This window comes from Pinus tabuliformis, chromosome 7 (genome assembly GCF_031772625.1).
Source record: "Pinus tabuliformis cultivar Carrire ecotype Pingquan chromosome 7, CPIR1, whole genome shotgun sequence".
NCBI lineage: Eukaryota > Viridiplantae > Streptophyta > Pinopsida > Pinales > Pinaceae > Pinus > Pinus tabuliformis.
Window position 1 is genome coordinate 1754453715 of NC_142293.1, and position 20212 is coordinate 1754473926.

At 37.6% G+C, this 20212-nt stretch overlaps 1 protein-coding gene across 2 annotated transcripts in view; it reads right to left on the reverse strand.

Moving 5' to 3' along the window:
• LOC149255365 (transmembrane ascorbate ferrireductase 2-like) overlaps positions 1–16690 on the reverse strand; it is a 64424-nt gene extending 47734 nt beyond the window's left edge. For both annotated transcript variants that reach the window (XR_016267240.1, XM_089460467.1), the window contains exon 1: positions 16422–16690. Coding sequence is in view for 1 of the 2 variants with exons in the window: in XM_089460467.1 (XP_089316593.1) it covers positions 16422–16565 (144 nt within the window). In the remaining variant the exon portion in view is untranslated. The remainder of the gene's footprint in view (positions 1–16421) is intronic.
• Between the last annotated feature and the right edge of the window lie 3522 nt (positions 16691–20212).

A 20212-nucleotide genomic window follows, 5' to 3' on the forward strand; every position in this document is an offset into this window, starting at 1 on the left:
ATGATCAATATCTGAAGAATAACTTAAAGTATAAATCTGGAAGATATTTTGAAAATTGTTTGATAATACTGATTCACCCCCCCTGTCAGTGTTATTTCCAACAAGGGTTTCGAGTTAGCACCTTTAAAATTTAAAAATATTTTAATTTATGTGCAGCATAATGGTAGATCTGGTTGATTAGAGCTTGCAGTTTATAAATTTTGTAATTATTTTTCTAACATGGGTTTTTCTGGGGTTTAGTTTTTATCATTGTATATATCATTTGGGTGTTTTTTTGTTGTTGTGCAGCTACAAATCTGAGGAAGAAATTTGTGTAGAGTCCAGATCTAGGCCCTGGAGGGTAAAATCTGGATCTTTAGGGATTATCGACATAATTTTCCAGGGATATTATTCAAATTTTTTGCAGTCCATGGGTTTGAAAATTTTAGATCTAGAAATTTTTATAATGGTTTCAAGGAAATCTGAAGCAAAAAGATTCAACATTTTAATCAGAATTTCTGGAAATGTTCTAAAGGGTTTTCTGGCTACCATTTATCTGTTGACTGAGTTTTCTGATCTGCTGACTAGGTTCTTTGATTCGCTGCAAAATTTTGAAAAAAAATTAGAAAACCCTTATTTCTCCATTGTTGCAGCTCATCCCTGCATAGTTGCAGCCTCAAAACCCTCATCTTTCCCTCTCTGTGACCCTCCTTCCTCCATCGATCTGCAGGTTTCATTGCCCCTCCATTTGCCATCACTCCCTCTATTCTTCATGCTGCCTCATCACCTGCACAGCCCTTTTTTCCCAGCTTTCCTCACCCATTCTAGTTCCTCTACCATCTTTGTTGCACCTGCAAAAAACCTTGCTGCCCAGACTCTCCCTCGTTGTCATCGCTCCATCCCTTGAAGCCCTTTTCCTCTTGAAATCCGCTGCCATAACTCGCGTCCAAACCCCTCTCCGCGGCTCTCTTTTCCTCCTGTCTGCCTGCAAAAACCCTTGCCCGCAGCATTCTCCCTCCTCATCGCTCCTCGTCCTGTTGCATCTCCCATCTGCGACCTTCCTCATCCCTCCTACTACCCACGACTCTTTCCTCCCTCACCCATCGAAGCCTGCATCTCCATCCGCATGCTCCTCTGCCAAACGTTGTCGTCGAGTTGCTCTCCTGCCGCCGCTATTCCTCTTCGACCTGCATAACACACTCAAACAATTCAAATTTTTTCTTTTGTTTCATTTGTTTTATTCTAGTGTATGCGTTAGGGTTTAGTTAGTTTCTTTTTTATTTTGTTTTAATTTGATTTTTTTACCTTTTGTTAACTTCTAGATTCATTTTTTATTTTAACTTTGATTTTTTGTTTTGGTGGTTCTCCTTTTCCTTTTATTTGTTTTTTATGACTTTGGTTTTTATGTTTTGATTTTTTTTTTCATTATTTTGATTTTGTTTAAAAAAATTAAAAAATCTAAAAAAATAAAATAAAATTTTAAAAACATTTAAAAATCTAAAAAGTTAAAAAAAAAAAATCATTTTTGTGACTTTAGAATGGCTAAGGAATTAAATCAAAAGCAGAACTTCAGCTTTCATATTTAAAAAATTTTAATTTTTTTATGTGGCCTACGGCCCATAAAAAAAATTTAATTTGACTAAGGCCTTTTGATTTTTAGTCACATTAAAAATTTAATTTCTTCATTTACCAAATTAAATTAATTGTCTAATGAATAATTAAGTTATTAATCTAAAGTTCCTTGGTGCCCTTTCGTGGTAGTGATTTCTCTATTGTCAGGTGCGATTAATGTTTTAAAATCATTGACTATTGGAGAATGATAAATAATTCTAGATCTGGGTTATAAATGAAAATCATTTAAAATCTGGAATCATTTCTTCGCATTTAAATTTCATAATTCTTCACAGGATTTAATTGCCAGAAAATCTTGCATGATAAAGTTTTGGGCGTCTACTTTTAATCATTCATGATCGTCACTTTCGCCACATTATAAATTGCTTTGGGTAACTTGTTTTTATTTAGTCTTTGGTTAATTGAACATAAGGCACTGGTCTGGAAATCATTTCTATCTTGTGGTTGTGTATTTTTCGTATTAATTGTTTGATCTATTCATCTCAGTTAACCAAGACTTGTTCTACATTCGTCAAGTTGTCCATCTTTAAGTCTCCTAGAGTCTGTGTTCCACAGGCTACCCTCATTCATTCACCCTAGGGACTACCCCCATTGACTTGTCTAGGAGAGAGTCTAAACGGAGTGAGTAAGGATTAGAGTGACAGTGCTTACTCTGAGCATTGTCGCGGTGCCTAGACACTTTGTGCAACAACAGGGTGATTCTTAAAGCCTGTTCACAAGAGAGACTCAATTATATGGCTTGCTTGCCTAAAAAGCAAGGTGATGGACTCTTTAGGAAGGGCCAAGAGGATGCTTGAGCCTAGGTTTAAAGGATATGCCTTGACAAAGGACTCCCTACACTTAAGGATCCTTAAGGAGAAATGGATTTTATGTGATCCTTGTCGAATTTGAGTTGTAGAGTTGTGGGACCACAAAGAACCCAAGTGGACCCAGACTAGGTCAAGGGTATGGAGTTGATCAACCAAGGAGGGACTTGACCTAATTAGGGGAAAGAATAGGATCAAAGGACAAGTTTTCTTTTGAGATTTGAATGCAATGATCCAAGTGAGGACACTAACCCACATCAACCTAGGGCAAGAATTGGTCTTATGGCTAGGGCTTGCTATATCTCAGGATTCCACCGTCGGATTTGCTTGAAACTTGGAGGACCCCTAGAGGAAAGCCCAGCGCAGTAGTGGACCAAAAATCGAGGGGTTTGAATGGCTACAATAAAATTCGTTGGATGCCCTAGGTGACCCTCTAGGGTTAGGCCTAGAATTTGGAAAAGTGAAGAAAAGAGAGGTAAATTTGACCACCAAAGGGATACGAGGATCAGTGCCTTATTGCTTGGGCTTAATGGAGTCAAGATACACATAGATTGAGAATTTTCATGAGCTAAGGAGCCCTAATTGATCTTCGCTAGCCTCTCCAAGGGAAGCAACTAGGTCAATAGGGATTTATACTTCAAATTTGTGAAGGAGATAAAGTTTCGAGGTTTTCAACCTAAGAGGTGCCTCTAGGAACATTCACCCAATCCCTCAAATCTCAACGCATGCATTTAATCACTTATTCAAGGTCCCAGAAGAATTTCACATTACATTAACCCATACAAGAATAATGATAACAAGATACATGCATTTGACAAGTAAGATAAAAAGAATAGCATCAAAAATTTCAACTTACATGAGAGAGAGTGTATATCCACTCATCAATTTTGCATTAGAAAGAAGCTCCCATGACAAGAACGAAAATCCAAACATCATATTGCATCAAGAAACTCCAAAAAGTTCAACCCAGCAAAAAGTGTGAAAATCTCTCAAGAGATACAAATCCAATCCAAGTGATAATGAGAGGTTAGAATAAGTCTCTCTCATATTTATACAACTCTAAAGGGGATTCGATTCGCCTAATTGGCCTAATTTAGCACCAAATAATAAAATAATACATAATAATGACATGACTTGGTGACAAGCCCACCAAGATAGCTCAATAATACAAAGAATAGCCTCTCAAGAGGGCAAAATGATGAATATGATGAGTCGTTGAGCCATTGAGGAGGCCTAATGGAGTCCAAATGTGCCAAGTTGAGTGAAAAGGCTCCAAACATAGTGGACAAAGCGTTGGCACCATGTTTTCCAAACAAGTCACATGTGGTGCTCCCAAGTGGGTGCGGGGCCACAATGACATCCTCATAGCTCTCCAAGTGGATTGATAATGTTTGTAAACCATCTATAAGGGAAAGGATGATGACATAACCCTCCTTATGTCTCCTGCAGTGAGACACATCCTCATCTGAATCCTGGAACCTCTGCCAAGTGTGTGGTACATGTGTGGAGCCAGCTGGGCATGGTGGTCCAGGTGCATCATCCCAAGGAAAATTTTAAGGATGGAAATTTATCTTGAAGTTTAAAAACATTAGTGAATCTCACTAGTCCCTAATATGCAAACTATAAAATGTTTATTGATATATTTGTAAAATTATTTAAATTTATAATGATTTTATATATAGTCTCTATATAATGTTGGCGATTTTTAAGGTAAAATAATTTTATATTGTAAAATTTGGGTGAATCTTTTTTATTAAAAATGGAAACTGGCTAATCTTTTTTGTGGAAAAATCATGGAAAATTAGCCCACCTGCGAATACTAGCCCCTAAAATTTTCCATGCCAGTGATCATCCTCATCCAAAAAGGTGGAACACAAGCAATCACTGAATGGTGTTGGGAATCCATGAAGTACTCTCTACTATGGTGGAGGCCCACGACTCTCAATGCTCACCCTACAAGTGCCAATGTGGCCCTCTGGAGGGCTTCGACCCCGTATAGGGAGACCAAACCTCAAAATGGAGACCCACTTGCAATCCTGCATAAGATCCAATGCATCCCCTTTCCCTCCAATACAACAAATCGTTAGAGTAGTCAAATAAAAGAGCTTACAAATCATGGAATCAAGTGGGCAATTCATGGTGGCATGCCCTTCCATAGTGGGCTTTGGCATGTACAAGTGTCTCCAAGCTCAATAAGGGGGTTAACCAAGGACCCTATTAGGTGGTTTCAGCCTTTAAAGGGGATGACATGTCCATGGTACATCCATCAATGGGTAGGTGGCATGTGATGTAGTGATGGAACAGAGTAGGGATCAAGGGCAGGGTCCAAGCCACATGTCATGGTACAAGGTTAGCTATGATGAGGGAAGCCAACACTTGGGTATATGAGTGTAGGAGGGGGAAATCATGGTACATGTGTTACCCCGTCCTTTGTTTTTCCACCCTTCTTCATATGCCATTTTCCTTTGATTGACTTTTCTTCATAACTATGCAGGGCTCCAAGGGATGAGAGCATGATGTGTGGAATATAGCAGTAGATAACCCCCTCAAGGTGGGGCAGCTCATTGCCCACCAAGGGTTGGGACAATCATGGGTTCCTTCATGTCGAGGGGGCTCATCTAGGGCCCATAGGAACTAGGGTGATGGCCATGAATGAGGGGTAGAGCTCATGTTTGGCTTTTTCCCACGTGCTATATTTGTATGTCCCGGCCATCTTTTGCATTTTGTGGTACAGTTCTTGTTCTAAGTGGACAAATTATCCTTTTTCCTTTCTTTTTAGTTGCATCAACCTCCGGGTATCGTTCTAGGCCCAACCCAAAGTGTGGACAAGGGGAAGGGGAGGCTAACCATATGTGGACCAAATGGGAAAACTGATGAATGAGGTTAAAATGAGCGAAGGGGAGTGATGTATATGGTGTCGGGAAGTGGGACCACGCAACCATACTCGGGATTTCCCATGTAGTTCCATCTCTAAAGCTAATGGCCAGTAAAGGAGATCCCACGGGACTAGGATACAAGGCTAACTACGAAATCAGGCAAAGGAAACATGAATACAAACCTAGCCCACTCTTTTCGTCGAATCCCCCCACCAGTCCATGCCCAAAAGTGTCCATATAAGTAAACAAAATTACTCAACTAAACCAATGAAGATGCATACCTTTGCGATCGAGAGGCCCACCTTCAAACATACGATCATAATAGATGGGTGAGGGACCACAAGGCTACCTCGAGTGGCAAAGAAAATGGAACATCGAGCTATTTGGTGACTGCAAGGGGTTGTTGGCTGTCGGCTGAGGACCATCTTGGAGGAAAAAATTCTCCTAGGGATATCACCCCAAAGTGGTGGGTAACAGGTTGAAAATGCAAAAAACCGCTAGGAAACCCTAGACATCAACCCTAGAATAATGGGTGAAAAAGCATGAAATAATAATTTTCACTGTTGATAATATCGGCGATATATCGGCGATATTCGGAAATATCGCGATATTTTCGGCAAAACGATATATCGCCGAGAAAATATCGCGATATTTTCTGTTTTGAAAATATCGGCAAATATCGGCAAATATCGGAAAATATCGGCAAAATATCGCGATATTTTGAAAATATCGGCAAAATATCGGCTATATTTAAAAATTTGAAAAAATTATTTTTTATGCTTGCCGATATTTGCCGATATTTTGCCGATATTTTTGCCGATATTGCCGATAAGATATTTTCTGGACCCTCGCCGATATTTTCCCGATACCGATATTATCAACACTGATAATTTTTGCCCTTTTAAAATTAATATATTCAAGCCATAATTTTAGGACAATAACATATAGGTTAATATAAGAAACTAAATGCATATTTTTCCAAACCGTAACACTAGTTTACCATAAAATAAGAAAGAGAAAAAAAATTATTATGATCTACACACATAGGCTAGTGCCTTCAATCAATTAGGTATATGTAGTCAAATGGACAAAATCAAAGGTAGAAAACCTTGGATGGAGAGGGAGGGAGACAAAACTAGTTCTCCACCAAACCCTAGCAACTTTCACTAAGAGGAGATTTAAAAACAGGGAATGCAATGTAGTTTCAGTGATGGATACTTGATGACAAATTCTGCATATGAAAGAATTAAAGTTCATAAAAGATATAGTGATTTATTAAGAAGGATCAATGAAACCTTAATCCAACAATTATAGCAAAATGGAAGAAAATAACAATAAACTTAAACCATTCATCCAAGCATCACTTCATCAATCAAACAACATCTCTCCATGCAATAAATATCCTCCCCAAGACAATTCGTTACCATAGTGATCCAGATTCCATTACGTCCAAGAGAAAGAGAGAAACCTAGTATGCATTCTTTGCAAGGGAAAGATATGAGTGTGTGTGAAAATGAGCCAAGGAATCTGACTCCCCTTTATTTATAAGAGGGTAACCAAGTTGAATTTCAATTAATTTACTGTAAAAGCCCTAAAAACATGACTTTAAGTGTTCACAAGTTCAATAGGTCAAAAGATGACCTAGAAGATAGCTCTCAAAATGATAAAATATAAGCAAACACCTTCTTTTACTCCACCTGTGTGAGAGAAAAGGCTCTCCAAGCATGACGTCATCTTCTAAAGGAGAGTATCTCAATCAAGCAATGTGCTAGAAGGGGTCCAAGAGTGCTCCTCATCCTAAGTCATCTTGTCAACATGACAAGGTGCACCCTCAAGTCACAACTCCTCAACCACACATCATCACCCTAGGGTATGCAATAATTACGTTGCAACCCTAGGACGTGATGTCATCATCCAAGAGTGTACTATCCCTCTAAAAGGATCACAAGTCATCATTATTCTCAATAGGGTCCTAGAATAAGGCAACGCCCATTAAGAAGGTGTAAAGCCAGCATGGGGGCGTCCTAGGTCCTCTATGGTACATAGTCAATCCTAGCAATGTCTTGGCTTCTTTGTGCAACGTTTCAACTTCTAGAGGTGTGGAAGGTGTCATACATCAATGTTGAGCCTCCTCAATAGTCAATGCTCATCTGAATGTGGTCAACATTGTGGCTTCAAAGTCCATAAGTGCTCTCATGCTAGGCTAGGCATCCTCATCAAGGTGTTGGAGAAGTGTCAAGCCATCCTCAAGGGACATCAAATGTACTTAGGAAGAAACATCTAAGACATACCCTCAAAATCAAGTGATATCATCATCATTAGAGTAAAGAAACCATAAAGTATCATAATGGACCATACCTAATGCTAAAGGCACAAAAGTACTCCGCATAAGCATTGCCTAAAAACATCTTTCTAGATGATGATTTGTAAACAGGTCACACATTTAAGTGTGGGAGGGATATCCCAAGGCCCTATTAGGTATTTCCAACCTTAAGGGAGGAACAATTCCTACATTGACCCATCAATCAATAGGTGCATGTGAGCATAGTGGACATGGAGGGGATGAACATCATGGAAGATGCCATTGTCTTGATACCAACGAAGGGAGGTCCAAGGGTGCAATGATGTGAAGAAGGAGCAATTGTGGGACCTGAGTTACTCCTTTCCTCAGCCTATTTTTACCTTCCCTTTGGTGCACCTTTTACTTCAATGACTCTTTTTTTTCTTTCTTGCATAGCTCGAGTTACCAACTTGCTTGATGTATTCCAATAAACCTTTAAGATGTAGCGGTTTCTTGCTCATTAAGGTTGGGACAATCATTAGTTCCTTTCATTTAAATAGATCATGATATGCCAAATATTGGGCGAGGGCTAATGAGGTGGCTAGAATTGCAGCTAAACTTTTTTCCACACACTGTCAATTGTCCCAACCATCTTTTGCATTTTACTTTTCTTTCTTTTGTGGATAAATACACTTTTAACATTCTTTCGGTCGCATCAACCTCTTAAGGGAAAAGTTTCCATGCCCTTACTCAAGGATGAGGGTAAAGGGTTCCAATACCAGTGACAAATGAGTATTAATCCAAAAAACGGAGTGGATAAAGGGATAGATGGAACATGATAAGCATGGACGACCATGGGCATGCTACATCAATCAGTGCCTCCTATTTGTGCCCCTCCTCTAAAATGGAAAGGAAGCCTCAAGGAAGGTCACACTAGACTAGAGGCAAGGGATAACCACCAAGGTGAAGTGTGGGAATAATACAATCAACAGTTGTCAGTCATCCACCTCAACTTGTGATTCATACTGCCCTTAACATTAAATGAAAGCACATGATTACAAAAATGGTTAGTGTACCTTATAATAGATGACCCAACTTCCTTCAAGAAGTAAGCTACATGACAGAAAGCACTAATTGGGGCATATGTGGAGAGATATGAGTCATAGATATATATCAATCATTAGGGTTGCTGGTTGGGAAGCTAAACAAATAGATGAAAATTTTTCTCCTAGTGGTTACCCACTTGGGTGGGTAACAAGTCTAATACAGCGCTAATTGTCATAATATACCATAGTGGGCTCCAACATCTTATTGAACAAATCTCCTATCATCTTGTGAAGCCATATGATCAACTCTATTATCATCTTGCAAAGCCATATGGCTTCAAAACTAGCGATGTTGGCTACCATATACTTTGTCACTATTGAACTCAATGCCATTGTTGCCTATTTCCTACTAAACTAGGATACCATGTTTGACCCCAAGCTTAAACAAAAACCTGAGATGCTCTTCCTAGAGGTAGCATCCCCTAGCCAATTAGAATGAACAAAACCATACAGCATCAACTCACCATCTCCCATATACCTTTATCCATAATAAATTGTACCATTCAAGTATCAGAGTACATACTTTGCAACAATCCAATGAATCAACTTGGCTTCAACCATGAACTGGATCATTGTATTCATTGCAAAACATATATCAAGTTGGGTATTCACCAAGTACATAAGGGGACCAATCAATTGCCTATACACAAAAGGATCTACCAAAAATAAATCTAAATCAGCATATAAATTCTAATTTGAAACCGTAGGAGTGGCCAACGGTTTACAATCCAACATCTGAAATCTCCCTAAAATATTCATTCTATATTTAACATGTTCAAGGAAGACCTCACCTATACACCACCAACACTCTAGACCCAAAGAGTAACGCATAAAGTCAATGTCGTCCATATCAAATTCACTAGCTAGCTTCTTCTTGCACCATGAAATGAGCTCCTTAGAACTGATTATAACAATCAAATCATCTACATACAATACCAAGACAAGTAGATTAAATTTATCAGACAAATAATAAAGATTTGGATTTGTTGCAATCTTGGCAAAGCCCAAACTTAGAAAGTACCCATCAATCCTCAAGTTCATGCATGTTGCACCTACTTATTCCATAAAGGGCCTTCTTTATTTTGCTCACATGGGTATCTCACCCATGCACCTCAAAACCCTTTAGTTAATTAATGTATACTTCCTCCTCAAAAAGACCATTCAAAAAGCAGTCTTAACATCCATTTAGTATAAACACCAACCAAACATTGATGCAAGAGACATAATGGCTTTAATGAAAGTATACCTAGTAATTGGAGCAAGTCTCCTCATAGTCAGCTTCCTCTTTCTAGGAAAATCCTTTTGTTATGAATACGGTCACATACTTCTGTATGTTATCATTAATCATATGTTTTACCTTCTACAACCACCTAGAATCTATCACAAATTTCCCATCGAGTATTGAAACAAATTCCCAAACACCATTCATCAGAATGGATTTATACTCCTATGTCACAGCATCCTACCATACTTTCTCTGCAATTTCCTCCTCATAACTAAAAAGCTTTGTATCAATGATAGAAGACATCAATGGAACATAATTAGGAAATTTCTTCAATAGGTGACTCACCCAAAAGGAAGTCTTCGGTGCTCCTATGCCTCTTGCAAAGTCTGGATAAACCACCTCGGCTTCCTCGGTGAACTAGAAGATATAGTATTCTCTATTCCTTAACTAGAACCTTGCTGATCTGAATCTGATTTTCCTGAAATCTTCAGATCAGCAGTTTAGACAGGAAGCTTTCCTCACTCCTCAACCTCTATAGAAGGCTCCCAAGATTTACCTCATCAAATTCCACTTCTCAACTCACAATGTCTTTCAGCATGATGGAAAACAGATTCAATAATACTTGAAGGAATCACTATAACCATCAAAAATACCCTTCATTATAGAAGGTTCAAGTTTAAATCTCTTCTCCTCGGGAAAATGAATATACACAAGACAACTAAACACACAAAAGTGTAATACTTGAGGTTTGTCACTCGTAAAAGCTTCTTCTAGTGTATTGTCCTTCAAAACCTTATGAGGAGACTTGTTTAGAATGTAGACAGTTGCATTGCATGCTTCTGCCCAAAAGACACATCAACAAATCTAGATCATGAATCATAGTCTTCATTATCTCTATGTTAAACCTGTTTTCCCTCTCTGTGATACCATTATTTGAGGAGTGTAAAAGTACTATCAAATCCCTTTGGATCCTTGCTTCCCTGCAAAATACATTGAATTCCTTGGAGGTGTGCTCTCCTCCATTGTGAAACCTCAGCACACTTGTTTGCAATGTACGCAGTTGCATTGCATGATCCTGCCCAAAAGGCACATCAACAAATCTAGATAAGGAATCATGGCCTTCAGTATCTCTATGGTGAACCTATGTTCCCTCTCTGCAATCCCAATATTTAAGGATTGTAAAGTACTATCAAATCCCCCTAAATCCTAGTTTCCCTGTAAAATACATCAAATTTCTTGGAGGTGTGTTCTCCTCAATTGTCAGACCATGGCACCTTAATCTTCTTACTTGTTTGAGTCTCCATTAGAGGTTCATCCTTGGTGTTCATAAAGTAAACCCATGTTTTTATAAAGGAATCATCAACAAAAGAAACATCGTAAATGTTACCTATCAATGAAGTTGAAGTTATTGGTCCACATACATTTGAATGGATCAGACCAAGAATCCCTCCTAATCTATTCTCACAGCTTGGGAGTGTAGTTTGGCATGCTCATTGAGTGCGCACTCCTATCTTCTCAATCTTAAAGTCCAAAAATCCCTATACCATATCCTTCAAGAAAGGTAGTGTTCCATAGTGTAGGGAACCAAATCTCTTTTGCCGAAGTTCAAAGTTCACACAATTTTTCACTATCATGCACTAAAGCTCCATGTTTGATAGGATCATTAAACAACTTGTAAAGGCCACCGTCTTGTATACCTTTCAAAACTTGACTAGGATCCTAGTCGTGCCCCTTAATAATAACTTGTTGATCATCAAACTCAGTCACACACCTAATATCAATCACGGTTTAAATTGAACGAAGATTCCTTGTTAAACTAAAAACATGCAAGACATCATCTAGTTCAAGAACATCACTTGGTTGCATGTGGAAAGAGATGGATCCCATTCCTATCACTAGATTTGTAGCATCATCGTCCAATCCCACTTGTGTGCCAACGTTCAACAAGACGTCTATTGAAAGACTTCTTATTGAAGTCATGTGTATGGATGTTCCACTTTCCACATACCGCCCTACACTAGAGACAATGTTGGTGGAAAAGAATGAAACCATGGAGAAGTTTGTCTCAAGCTTGGATGCTAACTCATCCACTACAATAAAAGCTTCTACACTCCTTGCAAATTGCTACCACTGTTGTTTCTTTTCCTTTCCCTTATTCTTCGAGGGGCACTGATGTGTATAGTAGCCCATCTTGTGGCACTTGAAATATTTCACATTATTCAAGTCTTTTCTTCCCCTAGTTGGAAAAACCTGAATCTTCCTCTTCCCCTTTTTGACAACTCTCAAGCCCTCCTTTCTTACCTCCTCCCCTCACCTTCATAATGAGGGACAGTTTCTAGATCTCCCCACTCTAGATGCAATTACCTCTAGCCTTGTCTTCTCTTGGATGAGATCATTCCAAGGCTTCTCAAAGGTGGGCAGCTTCTAACGAATATAGACACCCCAAAGAAAAGATTCCAGAATGAAGAGAACACATTTAGCATTATGGCCACCAACTCCTCGTTCTCAACCTTCATCACCATAACAGCAAGTTAATCTCTCAATTCAATGATCTTCATTAAGTATCTAGCCACTATATCTGTCTCACTCGTGTGCATCCTTGTAAGCTTATTCTTCAAAAGCCTCTTGCATGAAATTTTGACTTCATGATAAGCACCTCTGCACTTCTACAAGCCTTAGTTTACTTAAACTCAAAGAACCTATCAAAATAATAAGTCAGGAAAACTAGATCTACAAACACACCATACTGAAAATTATTTTCAACGAGATAATATTATAGAAACCAAAAAATTGCATAGCAACTAGCTCACCAAATCTCGAAGACATATCTTAAATGGTTTGCCCTATCTTTTATTTATAATATAGATGAGACTAGGGTTTACAATACATGCATATTGTCTAAGTAAAGCACCTAGGTTCACTACGTCAAACCTTGACCCAACCTCCTCTATAGAAGCGTGCCCAGCCAAGTCTCTAAGACATATGTCGAAGGGATTGCCGTATCTCGATTTTCTTCTTTATAGAATAGGAGAGTTCTAGGGTTTATAATGCATGCAGGTTGTCAAAGTAAGGCACTTATGTTCACTATGTCCAACCATAACCCAACTTCCTCTAGAGAAGTGTGCCCTGCCTAGAATAAAGAAACCTTTGTTAATTTCCGGACCATGATAAGCAGATTCTGCACTCAAAACTGAAAATTAGGTAGCTAAAAAATTAAAAACTCCAACCAAAACAACGACTTCTGAATACGTTTATCTACAAACACATACTACTGGAAATATAAACTACAAATACACAGAACTGAAATCTCAATACTACATCTATCTTCTGTTGAAAATTGAAAGAAGAATTACACTACACTAGTTTAAAACTCAATTATGCTCACACATTGAATGAATAACTACTGCACCCTACTTTTCTTTTAGGCCTCGTCTAACGAGGCGGAGGAATTGCCCGGACGGCCAAAAGTGGTCGGAATCCGGGCAAAAAAATTTCAAAAGATCTTGTAGAGGCAGTGTTTGAATCGTGTTTTTGATGGTGGAAATGGATTCAGCACCATCAAAAACAGTGTTGATAATATCGGTATCGGGAAAATATCGGCGAGGGTCCAGAAAATATCTTATCGGCAATATCGGCAAAAATATCGGCAAAATATCGGCAAATATCGGCAAGCATAAAAAATAATTTTTTCAAATTTTTAAATATAGCCGATATTTTGCCGATATTTTCAAAATATCGCGATATTTTGCCGATATTTTCCGATATTTGCCGATATTTGCCGATATTTTCAAAACAGAAAATATCGCGATATTTTCTCGGCGATATATCGTTTTGCCGAAAATATCGCGATATTTCCGAATATCGCCGATATATCGCCGATATTATCAACAGTGATCAAAAACGTCTAGGACACCTAAAATTTTGCAGCTTAATAACTATAACTTGGATTTACAAAAATCCTTGCCCAATTTTCTCTAAATATAACCGGAATTTCCATAACTTTCTGGGCAACTCCTCTGCCTCGTTAGACTAGGCATTTCTTTTATAGAGTATGAAAGGCTAAGGGTATGCAACAATAACCCATCCATGTGGCTCAAATCTGTCCTAGACAAGTGTGCCTTAATCTACATGAGAGAACGACTCCTAGGAAAGTGAACCAACTAGAAGAGAGTGCTAGTGTGCATGCATGCATCTCTCTCATCTATGGATTTGCACCCCTGCTATTCTTGGAAAATTTCCACATTCAAAATGCCCTAACCAAAATCAAACAAGACTCTACTTAATGATAAAATTGGAATTTGATAAAGGAAAAAAAAAGATGTGTTGATCTAAATTAATGACAGCGGTTAAAAATGGAATAAAACCAAGGTTGGTACATGCATGTGTCTTCTAACATTGCCTACATATCGATTATTGTTACACCTCGCCACAATGTTGCTGCCCAAAAACAGTGCACCTCAAACCTACCATGAATGTGCATGGAACAAGACGTGAACTCTGCTCAAATCAGATGTAGCTAGCCTTTGAGTCACGTTGTTTTACTTGTTTTATCTTAGAGCGAAGCCCAAAAGAAGTAGCATACGGATCTAATGCAATAACTAGCGTTGCCTAGCAAATTGAAGGTTTGTAGAGTAACACCGAAGAAATCTAAGGTTTGCACTCATTGATATCTTTCACAATCTCAAAACCTTGCAAATGCAGAAAATATCAAAATGTATGGCAGGAGGTCCATCTCATTGATGAGATGAGGTATCTTTCAGTTTGTTGGCATAAAACATATAATATGCATTCAAACATGAGGTATCTCATATGTCAAGCGTGACAGAAGATTCGGACACCTCAAAAAAGCTGGAGGGTTTTCTACAGGCATGTAACTTGTGCTTGTGACATCCTAACCATAGAAACAGGACTCTTTGTAATTCTGTGAGTACTCCCAAGTTGACTTTGCTCTCCAAGCTGGCAATCCAAGTCAGAACTCCTGGTAAAAATCAGTCAGACTGGATTTTGATCAATAAGTTTACGTAGTTTAAGTTTCTCAATTTTTTGAGTGTATGTTCCCTGCTTTGTCGTAGCCTTTGTTGTTGCCAAATTTGCCAAGTCCCTGAGTTGACTCTCCATTTTGGGTTTGCTGGTTGCTGTGACTTTGATCCAGACAATAGCAGGAGATGATCACTGGACAGTAGTCTACTGTTACCTATAGAAGTATGGAAAAACAAGTGCCAAAATCTCACTGCTTCATAGATTGCATTTTAGATACAACCTCTGCATTGGCTCTTTAGGTTTTAAGAATGGTTTGCAATTCTTTATCATTCACCATAAATGTAGATTAAATAGATAATTAGCCTATATAAAGTGTTTTTTAATTTTACTTTTTTCCAAACTAGGCTGAGCCAGGGCCACCGCAAATGTCGGATGGAAGAACATCTGCCCTCCAGTGGGATGCTATCACCAGGATTGTGCAAAGCTTGGTCGAGTTTGGATGCCTTTTGTGATAGTTTAATTCCCCAAAGGTGGCTCCCATCTTCAACCCCTCCCCATGAAATTTGAACCTATGACCTAGTAGGGACTAAACCCCACACAAACCAATTGGTCTACACCTCATGGATTAGTTAGCCTACATAAGGTTAAGTGCAATGGTGAACTGATAAGGTGCCATCCTCAACCGTGACTGGAATCCATGGTATGAAAACAATGCCTGAGATCTTATAGAAACCACTTTTATATATATATATATATAAGTTAAGAAAAATCGGTATATAAGTTAAGAGAATTTGGTTAATTGGGATTGTTTTGGGTGGTTGGGCAGAATGATTGTTATCTGCCCACCAAGGTTCAATTTTCACATGATGATGAAAAATATTGTTATAATGACTACGTGCCTATGAATAATATTGTAAGGAACCTGACTCTATCAACTGAGTGAGAGGATAATTTCCTTATAAAAATAAAAAATAAAAAATATATGGTTAACCAATATAATATATAATAGCATAATAGCCAATTGGGTTTGTAAGGCATTGCCCAACAAATATAATGTAATATACCAATTGGGTTTTAAGGCATTACCCATCGGCTGAAAACTTAGCCAATCCAAAAGCTGACTTTGAGGTGCACGTCCACAGATTGATGTGACAGCATCCACATTAGGTTTACTGCTAACATCATCCACAATTTCAAACAGTATGCCTCATGGATCGTCTTCCACAATTTCGAACAGTATGCCTCATGGATCGTCTTTGGGTTGTAGCTGTATATAATGTGCAGGCTATCTTTACAGTGGCATATCCCTCAGACTGACAACGGGTTGAAAATTTAGAGAAAATTTGAAGAAAATGATCAGCAATTCATTAATAATAAATACATTTCCACTTGTCTACATCGTGGTAAAATTAGATTTAGCCCAACTCACAATGAATACATTTCCACTTGTCTACATCGTGGTAAAATTAGATTTAGCCCAACTCACAGAAGACAATGAAGAAAAGGGTGTCAAAAAAAAAGGGAGTATGAGTTTACATTAAAAATGAGGTTTTTGTCCTCTGAGATGAGCGCCATCCCTCCGCGGAAGTGCAGAACCCAAGTGAGCACCAGCACGACTGCCAGAATGCCTGCTAACCGCACCAGCGACATCAGCGAAAACGGCACCGTTGGGATCGCCATTGTCCAAAATCAAAACCTGCCCTGAAGAGTAGAGTATGTGCAGGCCAAAACTACGAGGAATAGGAAGAACAAGAATTCCTTCCGCTATCTCTTGCCGTACCCTGTGGAATGGCAGTCAGCGCCTTCGTGGTCGTGTACTTAAATTCGCAATCTCCGATGTGGCATATCTTAATAGTCAAACTTTTCTGACGTGTCCGAGGACAAAAAAAATTCACAAATTTTAATTCCGAGGAGAAGAAGAGGGAGGAATTTTAACGGGTAAAGATTCGGTATGCCATTTGATTTTTGCATTCAATCATTTTCTTATCATAGTGATAATAGGAGCTCTCACTTCTTCAGTCATTTTAATTTTGTGGTTCAATAAATTATTTAGAGATAGCTATCACGATATTTACGTAAGTGTCTTTGTTATTTTTGAAGGTTTTACATTCCAAAATGAAATGTTTTTTTGTTTCCACTTTTCACACAGTGCAAATATATATACACTCTTTCTCTCCAAACTTTTTATGGTCTTTTCCAACACCTATTTGACAAAAAAGTTGAGAGTTAGTTCTTAACTAAGAAATAAGAATTTTGGCTTCCCATGACATATTGACCCCTATGCACGTTTTTTGATGATGATTATGAGTGGGATTAAACTCTTCAATATAGTACTTTCTCTTCCTCCCTAGCTCTTTATCCCAAGTATGTTTATGGAACTTATCCATATCAAAAGTCTTTATCTCTTTATTAGTTGTGGGGCACATGTTCAAGTGAATACCCGTTTACTAAACCATTTGTTTTGAATTATTGATGCATCCAAGTCTTTTCTCTTTTGCACAATATGTCATTGAAGGCAACTTTAGGTCATCTGTCTTCTTCCATGTGCTCATTTTTTTTAAATATCTTATGAGTCACACCATAACAATTGCTTCAATAAGAGTAGCCCCCACTTCACTTAGCAAGATATCATAGGAAACTGAACTTTTGATTTTGAACTTGTTTGTAATCAAGCGTTTCTGGATTTTTTCAATTTGTTTCCATTGTAACTTAGATGTGTTGTCAGCTCACAGTTCACATCCATAAAGAACCATCGGAACCACTAAAAGCCAAAAAAGAGTTTGAGCGGTCTTCCAATCCCATAACTTTGTGTCTCCGCACCTTTTTGAAAAGCATAGAATGTTTTCCAACCTCCCAAAGTTCTTTTCTTTATGTAGCCTTCCCAACTTAGATTTCTATTGAAGTCAATTTTGAGGTATTTGTAATCTGCAACTTCGTCAAGAGTGTTGCCTTCAAAGTAAAACTTATGTTGATTATGTTTTCTTTTGTTAAAGAAAAGCACCACTTTCATCTTACTAATATTGACTTGCATCCCACCCTTCTACAAAAATGCTCAAGGGAAAGTAAGTGTTCTTGCAAGCCAAGAGCAAACTTAGCAATCAAAACAAGGTCATATGCAAACAAAAGAAACCTTATAATAAACTTGCCCAAGTTGACACTATCACCACCTTGTGAGTTTATCCAATCTTCAAGTTTGCCAATATATAAACCAAAAAGGGTAGGGGACAAGGGGCACCCATGCTTGACCCCAATATCACTCCTAAAACTTTCAGAGATGTCATATGAAGTTCTAATTTTGACTTTCACCTCTTCATACAGCTTATGAACAACTGCTCTAAGATGCCTATGAACCCCAACTTCCTCCATTTTGTGCCAAATTTTATCCCTAAGAACCGTGTCAAAAGATTTCTTGAAATCAACAAAGCAACAAAAGACTTTCTCCTTTTCTTCCCAAACTTTTTCAAGGATGAGCCTTAAAGTTATATTATGATCAATCGTGGAATGTATAGGTCTGAAACTTGCTTTCCCTTTAGCATGTTTATTTCTTTCTTCCGCCCACTTGCTAACTTTATTTTCTAACATGTCCCCAAATAGCTTTGCAAACAAGGGGTTTATCATTATGGTCTTATAATTGGAAGGATTATTGATGTCACCACTCTTGAAAAGAGGTATTGCTAGACTAGTTGTCCAATTTGTGGGGAACCCATGTTGCATGATGTTATTGAAAAATTTTGTGATGTGAGGTACAAGAATTTTCAAACCTCACTTTAGATACTTTGCTTGAAGTCTAACTAAGTCTTTTGTTTTTCCAACGCCCAACTTCTTGATGTCCGTCTCAACCGCTTGCATAATGAAAAGTTTAGTAGTAGTGTTGACCAAGGGGGAGCGTCAAACTTGGGATCCTACCCATAAAGCTACCTTCCATAATCAAACCATTGAGAGGTTGTAATATTATTTTCATTTTGCTTTTTTCTTGGTTGGAGCTCTTTCTCAAATAACTTGGGGTTGTTTTCCCTAGGAAGATTAGTTCTACCCTCCTTGAGACCATGAAATCAGTTTTTTTCAATGTTCTCCTTGCCTTTTTGCATTCCTCATCAAACCAATCATTAATGGGAAAGTAATTTGTTTCAAACTTACTATTTTTTGCTTTTTTGCACTTTGCAAGTGCACTTTGAATTAAATGTGTTAGTTCATGGCTCTAAATACCATGAATGGCATTTTATCCTTTTCAAAAACCCTCTCTAGCGTTATTTTGAAGGTATTATAGTTTTTTGGAGCCAAAAGAACCCTGTCCTTTGAAGGAGTTTGTTGAATACACTAAGTTTTTGTCCCAAGTTGCTTCTTTCCAATCTAAGAGAAACTTAAGTTAATTGGTTTAAGATCATATTTTAAATCACAAAATTGTTCCCCTATTAAAAATTCATCCATTTGATCACACAGACCATGCGAGCAAATTACATAATCTACTACACTTGTTCCATTGTATGTAGTATCGTTAAAATTGCTAGACTTTTCCCATCTAGCTAAACCATTGCAAATGACTAAATCAAATGTCCTTCATAGAGTAAGCATTTCCTCCCCAAAAATATTGCAATCTTTGTTGTCTTTTGAAATTCTTGTCCTCTGATGATTACTCTCTTTTATAAGCCAGATAAGATTGCAATCTTCTTTACAACAAAAAATGCTAGCTTGTTCACTTGCAGTCCTAGCATTGAAATCATCCACTAGAAGGACTTCACCCTACTGAAAATACGTTGCAATATCCTTTTTTAAGGCTGCAAAGGAGTTGCAGGGATGATTGTGTTCACCTTTGTAAGTTTTTTTCTTTGTAGTTTGTATATACATGGGTGGGTAATTTGGATAGGTTTATTGAGTTGTATTTTGGAATAATATTTGTAATTATAAAATATTTGTTATATCTTATAAGTTTTTCTCAGATTGTAATGTTTTTATTTAGATATCTTGTAAATATTCAATATGCATCTCTTAGGTATAATGCATATTTTTATGTTATATATTTCAATGTATGCTCACCATGAATGGATTACCAAATCTGTTTATCCAAATTTATACCTTGTGAAAAATATATATATATATATATATATATATATATATATATAAATATATATATATATATATCTATATATATATATATATATATATATATATATATATATATATATATATATATATATATATATATCATCCACCACTATCATAATATTATGGATAAAACCTTATGGATAAAACCTTAGCTCATAATTCTTCATTGAGAATGAATAAATTATTGTACTTTGAAACTTAAAACATAAGTATTAATTTACAAA